The sequence below is a fragment of the Bos indicus genome, chromosome 18, assembly GCF_029378745.1.
Source record: "Bos indicus isolate NIAB-ARS_2022 breed Sahiwal x Tharparkar chromosome 18, NIAB-ARS_B.indTharparkar_mat_pri_1.0, whole genome shotgun sequence".
In the NCBI taxonomy this organism is placed as follows: domain Eukaryota; kingdom Metazoa; phylum Chordata; class Mammalia; order Artiodactyla; family Bovidae; genus Bos; species Bos indicus.
In genome coordinates this window covers 50,287,685-50,305,788 of record NC_091777.1, presented here as the reverse complement: position 1 = coordinate 50,305,788, position 18,104 = coordinate 50,287,685, and the positions used below count along the sequence as shown (strand labels likewise).

Genomic DNA, 18,104 nt, shown 5'->3' with positions numbered 1-18,104 from the left:
CCAGACTCACGGCCGTGACACGAAAGGAAGCGTGAACGAGGAGAGAGCTGTGGGCGGGGCCCGCGCTCGCCCCGCCCCACCCCGGGCGGCTAGAGTGCGGAGGCGGTGCTCTGCGTCCACCTTCGCGCACCACCAGACACGCCTTCCAGGTTAAGTGGCGGGCGGAGGGGACGGTGCTGGGCCTCAGGAGCTGCTCCAGCTCCGCCCACTCTGTCCTTAGCTAGAGGCGTGGCCTTTGGCCCCTCCCCTCAACCGAACTGTGGGGCTGGAGGCGGGCTGAGGGTGGCCCTCTAGGCGGCCCCGCCCCGTCCCTCCCTCTAGGAAAGGACGCGAGGGGGAACCAGCAGCCATTCGGTTCCCTCGTGTCCTGCGACTCCACGGCCTCGCGCCCCCACGATCCCGCAGCATGGTCGTCAAGAAGATTGCCCTTTTCGGCGCCACCGGCAACACCGGGCTCACCACGCTGGCGCAGGCGGTGCAAGCAGGCATGAGCTGGGACGGGCAGGGAATGTCGCGGGGTGCACAGCTAGAACTTTAGGCATCGTGGGATTGGGCCCAGGGAGGTTGGAGCCATCGTGCCTTAGTGTGCGAGGACCTAGAGAGCAAAGCTGGTGGCCACGGGGGCAGAAATGGGGGACGCTATGAGGTCCAACTTTATCTGAGTCCCAAGGGAAACGAAACGGCCCTGGGGGGCTGGGGGACTGTAGCGATCCAATGCTCTTATGAAAGACAGTTGGTGTGCTGGTGGCAGTGGTGGCGGTGATGGTGGTGGGTGGTTGCACAGCCAGCAAGGGCTTCACTGCCAGGCCTGAGGCATCTTCCCAGCAGTGCCCTCTCGCCATTTGTGTTGAATCCTCATAGCACTCACGTGAGGTGGGAACTAGTATCACCTTACCTGACAAATGAGAGAAAACCGAGTCTCCCTGAGTGATTTGCCCAGTGTCACATAACTGGAAAGGGGCAATGCTGAAATTTGTTACCTGGCACTTGCTCTTAACCACTGAGAGCCCGCCAGCACTTGGTTTTAGCACCAAGGATTTTAAAATGGAAAAACTGAGGGGTAAGCTGCTGAGTACCTAATGGAAAGAGGATCATGGAGACAAGGGTGAAGACTTGAGGACACAGGTCTCAGCAAAGTCAATGAGGGCTGAAAATTCAGAGTTGCCCCCAGGAAATGGGGCAGGAAAGGGGATAAGTATCATGCAGCAGGACCCAGCCCCCACCATCCCAACTTCACCAACTCCCAGCATAGTCTGGCCTGTCCAGATATATGGCCCCACCCTTGCTGGCCTGAGTGACTCTGAAGATATTGGCTATCTGGGTGCCCCCAAAGGGTGGAGGCCGCCAGGATCCCACTCTCAGCTGCCTCCTAGCCCAACTTTCCCTGAAAAGGATTGTGACTCAAAGTTCCCCTTTAGCCCCATTTCTCTCCGCCTCCCCAGGGAAAACCTAGTGAGAATGTTGACTTGTGGGGACAGGAGAAACAAATTTGCTGATAAATGTTTCTCGGGAGGAAGTAAGAGGGAGAAGTTGAGAGATGCTGAGTCACTGTAAATTTTGCATTCCCAGATAACTACCTTTCTCTTAATCTTGGATTCTATAAAATTTCACTTAGCCTCTCTGCTGGTCACAGCTGGGACTGCACCTGGAAGTATGGGGAGGGGAGTCCTTGCCTTACAGTGGCTCTAACAGGTCTCTTCAGAGCCACAGTGAGCCTGAGCCTCCCTGTCCCCATCAGGAAAAGGAGGGGCTTGAATGAACTAGGCTTTTATTGACCTCAGTGGTTCTGTAGGACTGAGTCCTGAAGGCACAGACTCTGGTCCCCATGTGGTGTGCTGTGCTTAGTCGCTCAGTCGTGTCTGACGCTTTGCAACCCCATGGACTGTAGTCCCCCAGGCTCCTCTGTCCATGGGATTTCCCAGACGAGAATACTGGAGTGGGTTGCTATTTCCTTCTCCAGGGGATCTTCCCTACCCATGGACTGAACCCGCATCTCCTGCATTAGCAGGCAGATTCTTTATCCCTGAGCCACCTGGGCAGCCCGTCCAGCATATAGCTGGTGCTCAGTAGACACTCCTTGGCTGAGTGAATATAGATTATAGCTGTGTGACCCTGGCCCAGTTACCTAAACTTGTCTTACTTTCCCCAGTCTCAAAATGGGCATATAATACATCCTACTTTGTGAGGTTGTTGCAATCTGAGGGCCGTTTTCAAACTGCGGGTCATAGAGAGTTCTGAAATATATTTAATGGGTCATATCAGTGTCGGAATGGATCATTGTTAAATACGGGTTTTATGAAACTATTGTCTAAGTTATACATGTATAAGTTTGTGTATACGGGGTTAGACAGTGAAATCTACTTCAAATGGAGGGCTGAGATCAAAAAAGCTTAAAAGGGACATGATTTCTACAACTTACTCTCACATAGTTAGGAAAAAACTTTATACATATACATATAATTATACATGTTACATGTATGTGCTGTGTATACGCACAGAGAGAAAGATAAAGCAAATATGAGAATCGAGGTCTTGCAACTTTCCTATAGGTCTGAATTTATTTCAAAATAAAATTTAATGGAAAAAAGATAAAGTAAGAGATTTGTTTTAAACAAAAAAGGAAGAAAGAAAGAAAAAAATTTTTTTTAAGTTTGGAAATAACCTTACAAATACTTGTGTTCTTTGTAAAGGGCAAAATCTGTGAATTCTAAAACTATAGTTTGACATAGTAGCCATTAGCCACTTGTGGCTATTTAAATTTAAATGTGAGTTGTGTTTAAAAAAATTTGTTTTTAAGTCACTCATCAGTGGAAAGAGCTTAGCACAACACTTGGCACATACGAGGCTTTTTTTTTTTTTTGGCTGGTCCCTGCAGCTTGTGGGATCTTAGTTCCCCAACCAGGGGTTGAACCTGTGCCTTCAGCAGTGAGAGCATGCAGTCCTAACCACTGGACCGCCAGAGAATTCTCTAGGAGGCTCTCAGTAAATGTCTCTAATCATCAATAAGGCTTCCCAGGTGGCTCTAGTGATAAAGAACCCACTTGCCAATGCAGGAAACATAAGAGACACCAGGTCGATCCCTGGGTTGGGAAGATCCACTGCAGGAGGGCACGGCAACCCACTTCAGTATTCTTGCCTGGAGAATCCGTGGACAGAGGAGTCTGGCAGACTACGGTCCATAGGGTCACAAAGAGTTGGATACGACTGAAGCGACTTGGCACCAGTACAATTACCAATCATGTCCCGCTGATGGGCACTCTTGTGCTGGGCCTGTGTCAGAGCTCTCATGTTGGTGAGAATGTTTCTCCTCCAAAATGCCCACAATTTACCAGGGTCCGTTTTACTAATACGGTGGTAGTTAACCAGTGACTACATTGACACCCTGAAAGCCCCTGTTGCTCCCCAATGTGTCTGAGGCCAGCATTCCATGTGAAAGGTGATCACACAGGATAGGCATGCTAGAGACTCATCTTCATTTTAGTTTTTATTTTTTTAATTATTTATTTATTTTTGGCTGCACAGGGTCTTCATCGCTGCTTTCTCTAGTTGCGGCCAGCAGGGGCTACTCTCTAGTTTCAGGGCATGTGCTTCTTATTGCGGTGGCTTCTTTTGTTGTGGAGCACAGGCTCTAGGGCTCTCCGGCTTCAGTAGCTGTGACACTTGGGCTCAGTAGTTGGGGCTCCCAGGCTCTAGAGCACAGGCTCAACAGTTGTGGCTCGAGGCCTTAGCTGCTCTGAGGCATGTGGGGGTCTTCCCAGACCAGGGATCGAACCTGTGTCTCCTGCATTAGCAATCGGATTCTTTACCACTGAGCCACAAGGAGAGCCCCGATCTTCGCTTTCGAGTAGAGACCGAGGACCATCAGGGAAGGTGTTTTCTGAGGTTCCTCTGCCAGTAAGATGGGGAGCTGAGAAATGCCTTGGGGGTCCAGTGGTTAAAACTATGAGCTTCTACTGCGAGTGGCTTGAGGTTCCCCCTGGTCAGGGAACTAAAATCCTATAGGCCATGTGGTGCAGTCAAAAAAAAAAGGAGAGGTGGAGCTGGAGTCCGAACTCAGGTCCCTGGGACAGTATAGCATGTGCTTTTGTGTTGATATAAAAGTCAGGGGAGGGACTTCCCTGATGAGCCACTGGTTAAGACTCCACACTTCCACTGCCAAGGGCACAAGTTCAATTCCTGGTCGGGGAACTAAGATCCCACATGTTACCTGGCAGGGCCATTAAAATATAATAATAATAAATCCAGGAGATGGTGTTGAGTATGTCATAGCCCCTGCACCCACAAGGCCGTTGGTTGGTCAGCATAAGTAGGGCCATGACAGAGGAAGCACAATTGGCTGGAGAAAGAGGGTAAGGGTGCTCCAGGCAGAGGAGCATGTGTGAAGGCCAGGAGGCAGGGGACAGCATGGTGTGTTTGAGGAAATGAAAGAAGCTCAGTGAGTGAAGAGGGCTTTGGCTCCAGCAGTCTGGAGAGGAGAGGCCACATGGAGGGGGCGTGTAGAGGGGAGGCTTGAAGGCTATCATAAGGAACATGACTATCTTAAGGCACTGGGGTGGAGGGTGGATAGGGAGAGATCTGAGTCAAGGGCACTTTGTTTTTTGGGTTTTTTTTTTTTTTTTAATTAATTATTTATGTTGGCTGCACTGGGTCTTAATTGCAACAGGCAGGATCTTGAGGTGCAGCATGTGGGATCTAATTCCCTGAACAGGGATCAAACCTGGGCCCCTTGCCCTGGGAGTATGGAGTATTAGCTACTGGACTCCCAGGGAAGTCCTAGGACACTTTGATATAACTGTGGAAAGCTCTATCTGGCTACCATGTGCAGTGTGGGTTGGAGGGGTTGAGACACGCCAGGAGCCCAGGGAGGACTAGACCAGGCCAGGAAATACAGTTGTGAGATGATGAAAAGGCCTGGTCACAGCCAACACCCATAGAGCCCTCTTTTCTGTGCCAGACACTCCTCTAAGCTTTTCATTTGTTTTCATTTCATTTTGCATCTTTTCAATAGCAACTTCATTCACATACCATACCCCATTCACCCATTTAAAGAATATAATTCAATAGGTTTTAGCATATTCACAGACTCATGCAAACATCATCACAATCAATTTAGAACATTTCATCACCACAAAAAGAAACCCCTAGAAGTCACTCCCCATTTTCCTGCTCAACCACGTCCCCAGCCCTAGGCAATCATTCATCTACTTTTTGTTCATATGGATTTGCCTGTTCCGGACCTTTCTTATAAATGGAGACATACATCATGTGACTCTTTATGACTGGCTTCTTTCACTTAGCAAAAAGAACTTTTTCAAAGTTCATCTATATTGTAGCATATGTGTCATTTCTTTTTATTGTTGAATACCATTGCGTTGGGCTTCCCTGGTAGCTTAGATGGTAAAGAATCTGCCTGCAATGCAGGAGACCCCAGTTTGATTCCTGGGTTGGGAAGATCTCCTGGAGAAGGGATAGGCCACCCACACCAGTATTCACGGGCTTTGCTGGTGGCTTGGACGGTAAAGAATTTGCCTGCAATGCAGGAGACCTGGGTTCGATCCTTGGGAAGATCCTCTGGAGGAGGGCATGCATGGCAACCCACTCCAGTTTTCTTGCCTGGAGAATCCCCATGGACAAAAGATCCTGGTGGACCATGGGGTTGCAAAGAGTCAGACACGACTGAGCGACTAAGCACAGCACAGCACCATTACATTATTTACCTACACCACTTTTCTTTCTTTCTTTCTTACTTTTTGGCTGTGCCGTGTGGCGTATAGGATCCTAGTTCCCTGACCAGGGATCAAACCTGCACCCCCTGCGCTGGAAGTGTGAAGTCTTAACCACTGGACTGTCAAGGAATTCCCTATACCACTTTTTTTTTTTGGCTGTGCTGGGTCTTAGCTGAGGCATGTGGGATCTAATTCCCTGACCAGAATCAAACCCAGGCCCCTTGCATTGGGACCGCAGAGTCTTAGCCACTGGCCCACTAGAGAAGTTCCCTCTATACCACTTTTATTTATCCATTCAGTTGATGGGAATTTGGGTTGTTTCCACTTTGGGGCTATGATGAGTTATGCCTCTATAAACATTCATGTACAGGTTTTGTGTGAACATATGTTTTCATTTCTCTTGGCATGTACCTAGGAGTCAAATTGCTGGGTTGTTGGGGTAACAATGGCTTCCCAGGTGGTGTAGTAGTAAAGAATCCATCTGCCAGTGCATGAGACACGCAGGGGATGTGGGTTCCGTCCCTGGGTTGGGAAGATCCCCTGGAAAAGGGAATGGCAACCCACTTCAGTATTCTCACTTGGAAAAATCCCATGGACAGAGGAGCCTGGCAAGCTACAGTCACAAAAAGCTGGACACAACTGATCACAGGGGTAACAATACGCTTAACCTGAGGAACTGCCAGATTGTCTTCCAAAGCAGCTGCATCATTCAACATCATCAGCAGTGTATGAAGGTTCCAATTTCCCTGCAGGCACGCCAACAGTCATTGTGTCTTTTTGATTATAATCCTCCTAGTGGGTATGAAATAGTATCTCACTGTGGTTTTGATTTGTATTTCTCTGATGGTTAATGATATTGAGTATCTTTTCATACGTTTATTGGCCATTTGTCTATCTTCTTTGGTGAAATGTCTATTCAGATCTTTTGCTCAGTTTTTAATATTCATCTTTTACTATCAAGTTGTAAGAGTTCTTTATATTCTAAATACAAGTCTCTCATCAGATATATGATTTGCAGAAGTTTTCTCCCATTCTGTGCATTGTCTTTTCACTTTCTTGATAGTGTCCTTGGGAACTTTTTTTTTTTTCATTTCATTTTTCCTTTTTTCACCAATTTTTATTTTCCATTTTGATGATGTCCAGTGAATCTGTTTTCCCTTTTGTTGCTTGTGCTTTTGGTGTCACTGCTAGGAAACCACTGCCTAATCGAATGGCAAAAAGATTTATGCTTATGTTTCCTTCTAGGAAACGAAGTGGCAACCCACTCCAGTCTCTTGCCTAGAAAATTCCATGGATGGAGGAGCCTGGTGGGCTACAGTCCATGGGATCGCAAAGAGTCCGACATGACTGAGCGACTTCACTTTCCTTCAAGGATTTTTATAGTGTTCAGCCTGGAGAATCCCAGGGACAGGGAAGCCTGGTGGGCTGCTGTCTATGGGGTCGCACAGAGTCGGACATGACTGAAGAGACTCAGCAGCAGCAGCAGCAGTTCAGTTCAGTTCAGTCCAGTCGCTCAATTGTGTCCGACTCTTCGCGACCCCATGGACTGCAGTTTTAGCTCCTACATTTAGATCTTTGATAATTTTGAGTTAATTTTCATATATGATGTGAGGTAGGGATCCAACCTTATTCTTTTACATATGGGTATCCAGTTGTCCCCACACCATTTGTTGAAAAGATTCTTCTTTTCCCATTGAATTAATTGTCTTGGCACCTGTGTCAAAAATCAACCAACCACTTTAAACTGTTAGGAATACTATTTAAACCTACATCAACCCTGTAAGGCAGAGACTATTATTGGTGTCATTTTACAAATGAAGGCTCTAAGGCCAGACAGGTTAAGTGACCTGCCCAGTGTCACACAGCTAGCTAGTGGTAGGGACAGATAGAACTCAAAATCCCAGTTGCTTTGACAATTCAGTTCAGTTCAGTCGCTCAGTCATGTCCAACTCTTTGTGACCCCATGAATTGCAGCACGCCAGGCCTCCCTGTCCATCACCAACTCCCGGAGTTCACTCAGACTCACGTCCATAGAGTCAGTGATGCCATCCAGCCATCTAATCCTCTGTCATCCCCTTCTCCTCTTGCCCCCAATCCCCCCCAGCATCAGAGTCTTTTCCAATGAGTCGACTCTTCGCATGAGGTGGCCAAAGTACTGGAGTTTCAGCTTTAGCATCATTCCTTCCAAAGAAATCCCAGGGCTGATCCCCTTCAGAATGGACTGGTTGGATCTCCTTGCAGTCCAAGGGACTCTCAAGAGTCTTCTCCAACACCACAGTTCAAGAGCATCAATTCTTTGGCGCTCAGCTTTCTTCACAGTCCAACTCTCACATCCATACATGACCAATGGAAAAACCATAGCCTTGACTGGATGGACCTTTGTTGGCAAAGTAATTTCTCTGCTTTTGAATATGCTATCTAGTTTGGTCATAGCTTTTCTTCCAAGGAGTAAGCGTCTTTTAATTTCATGGCTGCAGTCACCATCTGCAGTGATTCTGGAGCCCAAAAAAATAAAGTCTGACACTGTTTCCACTGTTTCCCCATCTATTTCCCATGAAGTGATAGGACCAGATGCCGTGATCTTTGTTTTCTGAATGTTGAGCTTTGACAATTAGATAAGCTAATAAATGTAAAGTACTTAGCACCTGGCATCTAGTGACTGCTCTATAAATATTATGTATCTTTATTTTAAAATTTTATTTATTTTTGACTGCACTGGATCTTCGTTGCTCCAACGACTTTTTTTCCCCCCTCTCATTGTGCAAGAGGGGGTTACTCTCTAGTTGCTGTGAGTGGGCTTCTCCTTGAGGTGGCTTCTCTTGTTGCAGAGCACAGGCTCTAGAGCTCGCAGGCTTCAGTCATTGTGGCACGGGGGCTCAGCAGCTGTGGCTCCCTGGCTCTAGAGCACAGGCTCAGTAGTTGTGGCACATGGGCTTGGTTGCTTCAGAGCGTGTGGGATCTTCCCGAACCAAGGATCAAACCCATTTCTCCTGCATTGGCAGGCGGACTCTTTACCACTGAGCCATCAGGGAAGCCACCAAGTATCACTATTATCATCGTTGCCCCAGAGTATACAGATTTTTAATTATTTGTTTTTTAAATATATGATGACAGGTATCAAGGAAACTGGGACAATTTTGTTGTTTTGCTTTTCCTGTATCATTTTCAGAACAATAGATTAATCCTCTGATAGGTACCAATGACGTTTCTTAGTTATCATTATGAATTCACATATTTTTTTATATTTGATGTGCTTCCGTTCTTTGCCATCCATATTCTTTGGGACAAATCAGATTGCCCCTGATTTGTCCTGAGAACCCCTTCAAGTGGTTTCTGTGTCCTCTTGACCTCACTTCATTGTTCTTTAAACTTCACATAGCTGGTGGTACAAGATGTTCCAGGTTCATCTTGTCCTCTCTCTGCCCTGGCCCAGCAAGCAGCCGTTCCTTCAAGGAGCTCTGGTTCATTTTTCACAAGAATGCTGTTTAGAGGCTGTGTTACTCAGCTCAGGCTGCTATAACAAAAATACCACAGACCAAGTGGTTTAATCAACACTCATTTCTCACAGTTCCAGAGACTGGGAAGGTCAAGATCAAGGTATCAACTGGTGTGGTTTCTAGTGAGGGCCTGCTTCCTGGCTTGCAGAGGGCTGCCTTCATGCTGTGTCCTCACACTGTAGAGAGAGAGCACCTTGGTCTTCCTCTTCTTGCGTGCAAGCATGCTAAGTTGCTTCAGTCATCTCTGACTCTTTGCGACCCCATGGACTGCAGCTTGCCAGGCTCCTCTGTCCATGGGCTTCTCCAGGTAAGAATACTGGAGGCGGTTGCCATGCCCTCCTCCAGGGGATCTTCCCGACCCAGGGATCGAACCTGTGGCTCCTGCATTGCAGGCAGATTCTTTACCACTGAGCCGCCAGGGAAGCCCCTTCCTTTTCTTAGAAGGACACTAATCTCATTATCGGAGAAGGCAATGGCAACCCATTCCAGTACTCTTGCCTGGAAAATCCCATGGACGGAGGGGCCTGGTAGGCTGCAGTCCATGGGGTCACTAGGAGTCAGACACAACTGAGCAACTTCACTTTATTTTTTCACTTTCATGCATTGGAGAAGGAAATGGCAACTCACTCCAGTGTTCTTGCCTGGAGAATCCCAGGGACGGGGGAGCCTGGTGGGCTGCTGTCTATGGGGTTGCACAGAGTTGGACACGACTGAAGCAACTTAGCAGCAATCTCATTATGGAGACCCTACTCTCTACCTTCATGACCTCATTTAAACCTCCCAGAGGCTGCATCTCCAAATACCATCCCACTGGGAGTTAGGGCTTCAGCATATATGAATTCAGCACATGACAAAAGCATTCAGTCCATGACAGAGACTACAACTACTGGGATTTTTTTTTTGCAATATGCATAACATTAATATATTTTGCCATTGTCTAAAACAAAGAAAGAAATATGTTTCTGCTAAATTGATTTAAAAAAAAAAAATATATATATATATATTTGATTGTACCACGTCTTAGTTGGGGCATGTGAACTCTTAGTTGCCTCACGTGGGATCTAGTTCCTCGACCAGGAACTGAACCCAGGTGCCTGCAGTGGGAGCACAGACTTAGCCACTGGGCCACTAGGGAAGTCCCTGTTGGTTATAAACTTTAAAAAGGAGTATTTATGTGTGTGATGGTGGGGCCAAGGGACACAGAGTTATCCACAATTCTTTTGGAGGTGACATGCCAAAGAAATATTAAAAATAAATGACCGCTAAGACAGGACCCAGGGCTTCTCAAGTGGCGCTAGTTGTAAGAACTTACCTGCCAATGCAGGAGATGTAAGAGATGCAGGTTTGATCCCTAGGTCGGGAAGATCCCCTGGAGGAGGGCATGGCAACCCACTCCTGTGGGTTGCCTGGAGAATCCCATGGACAGAGGAGCCTGGTGGGCTACCGTCCATGGGGTCACAAAGAGTTGGACACGACTTAACAACTTGGCACCCACATACACAAAAGACAGGACCCAGCCCTTCAGAAGTAAGGCCTGGGGGACCAAACCCAATGATGAACATACTTGGCAGTACCTCCACTTCCTCCAGGACCATGGACGGGGGACATAGACCCGTGTGATGATGAGCATTAACCCTTTAGTTGTTAGGGGGAGGAGGGAGTGGAGAAGTCAGGGGGATGACAGGCAGAGAAAGGCATCGGGGCAGATTATTTATGAACTGGCAGGGAGGTATCACCCTACTTTAACAATCAACTGTATGTATATCAACTGTGAGTATATCAGCAAAAACGTGGTCTCAGAACAGGGGATCTGGGGGATGGATTTGGGGGTTCATGGCACCCTCTAGGACTGAGCCTCTGGAGCCTAGGAGTGTCAGCCTGCAAGCCGACTGACCTGCCTCTCTGCCCTTCTTTGCAGGCTATGAGGTGACGGTGCTGGTGCGGGACCCCTCCAGGCTGCCCTCAGAGGGGCCCCAGCCGGCCCACGTGGTGGTGGGTGACGTCCGGCAGCCGGCCGATGTGGACAAGACCGTGGCTGGGCAGGACGCTGTCATCGTGCTGCTGGGCACCCGCAATGACCTCAGTACAGAGCCCCCCCTCTGCCCGCGGCCCACCCCTGCACCTCGGCCCCCAGCGCCGCCCCCGCCCCCAGCCCCTCCCCTGCCACCCCTGCCACCGCCGCCGCCCACCAGTGACAGCCACTCTCTGTCTCCTCTAAGGTCCTACCACAGTGATGTCCGAGGGTGCCCAGAACATTGTGGCAGCCATGAAGGCCCATGGCGTGGACAAGGTCGTGGCCTGCACCTCGGGTGGGTGGCAGGGTCGTAGGGTTGGGGCTGAAAAATGGGGGCTGGGTACTGGATAGGCAGCCCAGGGGTTTCTACAAGGTGGCATTGGAGCTACTCCAAGTTACTGTGCATTTATTGAGCACCGATTCTGCATCTGAACCTTGCTGGGCCCTGCACTCATGGGTCTCATGAATAGAAGGGAAGTGCTAACAGTTTGATCATCAAACCGTGACAGGCTGGAGTCTTCAGGGCCAGGGGGTGGGGCACAGGCAGAGGGGTCAAGGCCAGGACCTGGGGGGAGCATGGGGAAAGGGATCAGAGCTGGGATGGGGGAAGGCTAGAGGACTCTGGGGGTTCAAAGGAGGTGTCTGACCCAGCCTAAGAAAGGGTCAGGGAGAGAATGGAAGAGGAAGTGACAGAGCCTTGGGTACATGGGCCAGGTCTTTACTCTCAAAGAGCTCCCGATTTACAAAGAGATGCCCTTCCTGAATAATCTGAAAAGAAGGCTGCACGGTGTGTGACAGGAGCAGTTAATGCTAGCAGTGTTTATTGAGCACTTACTGTGTGCTTGGCACCATCTGAGCCCCTTACAGATGAATGCCACTGAATCCTCTCAAAATTCCTTTGATAGTACTTCCATTCGTGGCGGCACATCGTAGGTGCCCAGTGAATTGTAGCTGTTCTTACCGCCTCCCGTCTACAGCTAAGGGAGTGGAGGCACAGAGAGGCCATCGCCTTACCCGAGATCACACAGCCTGTAGCTGGCAGAGTTGGGGTGTGGAACCAGGCTGTCTGTCTCCACGAGCCACACACCTCACCGCTGTTCCATCACACCTGTTGTCTCCCAGGGAAGGGAGATGATATGAAGGGGGAGTGAGTAGAGGAAAGGACTATGAGACAGGGGCGTGGCTGCAACAGAGCGAGTGAAGGGGAGAGTGTTGGGCGGTGAGGCCAGGGCGCTGATGCTATCAGATCAAGTGGGGCCCCGGATCCCTGATGGGGCCTTTGCTCTCCCCCTGAGTGAGATGGGGTCAGGGTAGGGTCCCAGATGTACAAAGGTAGGGTCAGGAGAACAGGGAGGAGGCTCTGCCATGGTCTAGGCAGGAGGTAACAGCAGACAGGAGCAGGTGGGGTGAGAAGCCTGGAACAACTGAAGGGCAGTAATGAGTCCCTGCAGGGAGATGTTCTGGCAGGAGACCTGCAGGCTATGGGCCTGGCCAGGCTGTCCTCGAGTCTTGTCTGATCCTGCCCTGTGTCCCCCCAGCCTTCCTACTGTGGGACCCTTCCAAGGTGCCCCCAAGACTGCAGGATGTGACTGATGACCATATCCGGATGCACAAGGTACTGCAGCAGTCGGGCCTGAAGTACGTGGCCGTGATGCCACCACATATAGGTGAGTGGACAGAGAGCCAACTGCAGGGTCATCACCAGCCTGCCCCCTCCAGTCCTCTGGGGACATTCGCTGGGCCTTTCCTGTTGTTCAGTCACTCAGTCGTGTCTGACTCTTTGTGACCCCACAGACTGCAGCACACCAGGCTTCCCTGTCCTTCAAACTCATTTGCTCAAGCTCATGTGATGTCATCCAACCATCTCATCCTCTGTTGCCCCCTTCTCCTCCTGCCTTCAATCTTTCCCAGCATCAGGGTCTTTTCCATGAGTCAGCTCTTCACATCAGGTGGCCAAAGTATTGATGCTTCAGCTTCAGCATCAGTCCTTCCAGTGAATATTCAGAGCTGATTTCCTTCAGGATTGACTGGTTTGATCTCCTTGCAGTCCAAGAGACTCTCAAGAGTCTTCTCCAACACCAGAGTTCAAAAGCATCAATCAGTTCTTTGGTGCTCAGCGTTCTTTATGGTCCAACTCTCACATCTGTACATGACTACTGGTAAAACCATAGCTTTGACTATACAGCTTTGCTGACAAAGTGATGTCTCTGCTTTTTAATATGCTGTCTAGGTTTGTTGAAATTGCAGTCTCTCAGGACTTCTTCCACTGTACTCTTTTTATTAGAAGGAAGTTATACTGAGGCTGCCCCACATTCAAGGGATGGGGACTTATGCTTCACATTGGTTCTTTGTTTTTAAAACCCATGTATTTATTTGGCCATGCCGCACATCTTGTGGGATCTTAGTTACTCTGAAAGTGAAAGTGTTAATGCTCAGTCATGTCTGACTCTTTGTGACCCCATGGACTGTAGCCTGCCAGGCTCCCCTGTCCATAGAATTCTCCAGGCAGGAATGCTGGAGTGGGTTGCCATTCCCTTCTCCAGGGGGGATCTTCCCAATCCAGGGATCGAAACCAGGTCTCCTGCATTGCAGGCAGATTCTTTACTGTTTGAGCCTCTGCCAGAGATCAAACCCCTGCCCTCTGCAGTGGAAATGCTAAGTGGTTACCCTGGACCACCAGGGAATTCCCTTGTCTTTTAATCTTATTTAGTGTGTGTCTCCCTCACTAGAATTGTGAAGTAGGAAGCTTTGTTTGAAGGCACGGATTTTGTCTTGTTTTGATTACTGCTGTGTTCCTAGTGCCTAGAAAGGGCTTGGCTCAATTGCTCAGTCCTGTCCTACTCTTGGCTCAGTCTGTCTGACTCTTGCGACCCCATGGACTGTAGCCCGCCAGTCTCCTCTGTCCATGAGATTCTCCAGTCAAGAATACTGGAGTGGGTTGCCATGCTCTCCTCCAGGGGATCTTTCCAACCCAGAGGTCGAACCCGCATCTCCTGTGTTTCTGGCATTGCAGGAGGATTGTTTTCCGCTGAGCCATTGGAGAAGCCTTTGGTTTGTAATAAGTGCTCAGTAAATATTTGTCAAATGAACTAATACCAGGGGAGATGCCTTGCTTTCCAGGTGGTGCTGTGGGGGGAACCACACCCTCTTTACCCCTCCCTGGTCTGGAATTCACATTGAGAGACCCAAAGTCAGAGGGAGAGATTCATTCACTTACAAATGTCTCTTGCACAGGAGGTGTGCACCTGGCCACCATTACAAGTACCAATGGGAATTCCCAGGGAGTCCAGTGGTTAGGACTCCAGGGTTTCACTGGAGTTTGATCCAGGGCCCAGAGTTTGATCCCTGGTTGGGGAACTAAGATCCCACAACCTGAGTGATGAGGCCAAAAAAATAAAACAAGTATCACTGACATAGTCTCAGATCTCATGAGGCTTACATTTCTAGCGGGGGAGACAAAAGAAAGATGTGAAAGAGCAAGTGTTAGTCACTCAGTCACGTCCAACTCTTTGGAACCCTATGCACTGTAGCCCACCAGGCTCCTCTGTCCATGGAATTCTCCAGGCAAGAATACTGGAGTGGATAGCCCCTCCCTTCTCCAGGGGATCTCAACCCTGGGATTGAACTCAGGTCTCCTGCATCACTAGCAGATTCTTTACCATCTGAGCCACCAGGCAAGCCCAGACGAAAGATAGATGATCCATATTACTGTTGAGTGGTGCTATGCTGAATGAAGAAACATACAGTTCTTCACTGAATTAATAGTGCAGTGAATAGAGTAATGGGGTGCTGCTTAGAGGCTTTCTAAGGACATGGCTTCATGCCCTGAGGGAGGGAACCAGATGAGTGTCTGGGGGAAGGGAGGACATTCTGGGATAAGGGAACAGCAGTGCCCAGGCCTGAGTCGGGAACTGTTATCTTCTTCCTGTTTGCCTGCCTGCTGGATGAGCAGTTCTGTGTCCTGTGCCTTCTGCCTGGAGGAGGAGGAGGCTTGTATACCACCCTCCAGAGGTTCAGGTAAGCTTCGGTGTTGAGGTTCAGTTCAGGGACCCTGTTGGATGAGAATCCTGAGGTGTGAATCAGTGGTGAGGCTGCATGGTGGAGAAGCCAAGGAGAGCTCCAGCCCTAGCGCTGTGCGGACTTCAGGCCTGTGACCTCTGAGCCTCAGTTTCTTCATCTTGAAACAGGGCTCATATTACTTCTTGACCTCCCAGGTTTAAAGTGAATATTCGGAGAGATTAAGCCTAAAAATTATTTAACACGAAGTTGTTGCCGGCGGGGGCGGTGGGCGGGGGGTGGTTAGTTCTTTTTTTGTGTGAATATGAAAACTTTGAAACTTCCAGAAAAGTTAAAGAAATTCAAGGTTTAAGAATTACCCATAAACCCTTCATCTGGGTGCACTTGTTAACATTTTGGCTTGTTTCTTTTCCCCATCTATCTGTTTATCATTTATGCGTGCAGCTAATGTGTTTGTGTGTTTATGTGAATACATGTGTAGGGGCTTCCCAGGTGGTACCAGTTGTAAAGAATCCACCTGCCAATGCAGACAGATGTAAAGAGACATGAGTTTGATCCTTGGGTTGGGAAGATTCCCCTGAAAGAGGGTATGGCAATCCACTCCAGCATTCTTGCCTGGAGAATCCCATGGACAGAGGAGTCTGGTGGGCTACAATCCATGGGGCTGCAAAGGATTGGGCACGACTTAAACGACTTGGCACACAATGTACATGTGTGATCATGTGAATATGTATGTAGTGTATATACATATATTTTTTAAATGTGTGGGTCTACATTGGCACACTCTACTAAAACCTCTTCGTAGGCATCTTCCAAGAAGAAGTATTTGGAAACAAACCCCAGTACGGTTATTGCACTAAGGGAATTGACATTCACTCTATCACATCATTTAGTATCCACTCTGTACTCAGATATACCCAACTGCCAAAAAGTATCTTCCAACCCTCCCCTCCCCTCAGGATCCAATCCAGGATCATGTGTTTCGTCTAGTTGCCATGTCACCTTCAGTCTGGAACAATTCTCCATATCATTTTTTTAAAATTATTTTTTAACATGAAACATAACAGGCAAGGTGTCTTTTCTTTTTACATATATATCCGTTCTTTTATTTTTAAATTTATTTTTAATTGAAAGATAATTGCTTTACAATATTGGTTTGATTTCTGCCATACATCAACATGAATTAGCCATAGGTGTACATATGTCCCCTCCCTCTTGAATCCATTCTTTTTAATATTGTTTTTATTATGGTTTATCCCATATGTATGTAGTTCCCTGTGCTAAATAGTAGGATCTTGTTGTCCCAGATATCTTTTAAAATATTCCACATTCTAGATTTCTGTCATTACAGAAATTTCTGTCTTACAGGCTCAGATTAAATAATTTTGGCAGGAATGCCACGTGGGTGACAGTGTATGTTTCTTTCCTCTTTTTTTTTTTCTTTCTTCAATTTATTTATTGGGCTGCTCTGGGTCTTCCTTTCTGTGACCAGGCTTTCTCTAGTTGCAGCAGGGGGGAGGTACTCTTCGATGCTTGCGCTTCTCTTTGCAGTGGCTTCTCTTGTGGAGCGTGGGCTCTAGGCTTTCAGGCTCCGTAGTTGTGCCCACGGGCTTAGTTGTTCTGAGACGTGTGGGATCTTCCCAGACCAGGGATTGAACCAGAGTTCCCTGCATTGACAAGCAGATTCTGAACCACTGGACAACCAGGGAAGCCCAGCGCTTATACCATCTTCTACCATCTGGTCTAGGCACTCTGTAGACACCCTGGGATGTCATTGGCGTGATCACAAGTTGGGGGAGAGGAAAGGTCATCTGCTTTACCTGGCCCCTTTGTCTTTACCTCACAGGAGACCACCCGTTGACTGGGGCCTACACAGTGACCCTGGATGGACGAGGGCCCTCGAGAGTCATCTCCAAACATGACCTGGGCCACTTCATGCTGCACTGCCTCACCACCGATGAGTACGACGGGCACACCACCTACCCCTCCCATGTGTATGAATAGGGCTCTGGCCCTGTCCCAGGAAGACAGCATCCTGTGAAACAGAACAAAGGAAGGGGGCAATAAACCTAGAGCCAAGAGCTTCAAATTACTCTAGAGGATCCACAGCTATCTGAGTGTCTCAGTGTCTCTGTCTGCCTCTGTGAGATTTTCTGGGTATTCATTCATTCATTTCCTCTCTTGATTCTGTGCCAGGGACCCAGTGGTGACTGTGTGGACCTAGCGGTGACACTGCCCTCACAGATCTCACAGTCCAATGGGGAAGACAGTCCTGCCCCTGACAGTGACAACACAGAGTGGCCACAACTCTGATGGAGGAAGCACAGAGGGCTGAGGGACCCAGCTTGAGGAGCAGACAGGGTTCTGTGGAAGAGCAGATGTCCCACCTGAAACCTGATTTAGTGAGAATGAGCCGGGAGAAGGTTCTAAGACATGACATTCTAGGTAGAAGATACCACCTGAGCCAGGTGACTGAAGAGCACATGGCACCTTTGAAGAACTTAAATCTATCTCCTACAGTTAATAACACTTTGCTTGGAGGAGAGGGCTTCCCTGGTGGCTCAGACGATAAAGAATCCACCTGCAATGCAGGAGACCCAGGTTCCATCCCTGGATTGGGAAGATCCCCTGGAGAAGGGAATGGCAACCTGCTCCGGTATTGCCTGGAGAATCCCATGGACAGAGGAGCCTGGTGGGCTACAGTCCATGGGGTTGCAAAGAGTCGGACATGACTAAGTGACAAACACTTTCACTTTAGCTTGGAGGAGAAGCACAATCAGCCCCAAGAGGGGCTGTTCAAAGGACACGAAGCTATTCAGAATCTTGTAAAAAGTCTAAATTTCAGTCTAA

At 48.5% G+C, this 18,104-nt stretch overlaps 1 protein-coding gene across 1 annotated transcript; it reads left to right on the top strand.

Moving 5' to 3' along the window:
* Positions 1 to 306: 306 nt before the first annotated feature.
* On the top strand, positions 307 to 17,366 carry BLVRB (biliverdin reductase B). Its single transcript, XM_019979680.2, has 5 exons — positions 307 to 485; positions 11,142 to 11,306; positions 11,443 to 11,532; positions 12,776 to 12,904; positions 17,101 to 17,366. The coding sequence occupies exons 1-5, from the start codon at positions 407 to 409 to the stop codon at positions 17,256 to 17,258; spliced, it is 621 nt and encodes a 206-aa protein (XP_019835239.1). The 5' UTR covers positions 307 to 406; the 3' UTR covers positions 17,259 to 17,366.
* The last annotated feature ends 738 nt before the right edge of the window (positions 17,367 to 18,104 follow it).

Excerpts from the sequence above, each read along its gene's own strand:
- BLVRB (XM_019979680.2), top strand. The coding sequence starts at position 407 with ATGGTCGTCAAGAAGATTGCCCTTTTCGGCGCCACCGGCAACACCGGG. Across the intron at positions 11,533-12,775 it reads GGTCGTGGCCTGCACCTCGG|CCTTCCTACTGTGGGACCCT; the intron begins GTGGGTGGCAGG and ends GTGTCCCCCCAG. Across the intron at positions 12,905-17,100 it reads CGTGATGCCACCACATATAG|GAGACCACCCGTTGACTGGG; the intron begins GTGAGTGGACAG and ends TTTACCTCACAG.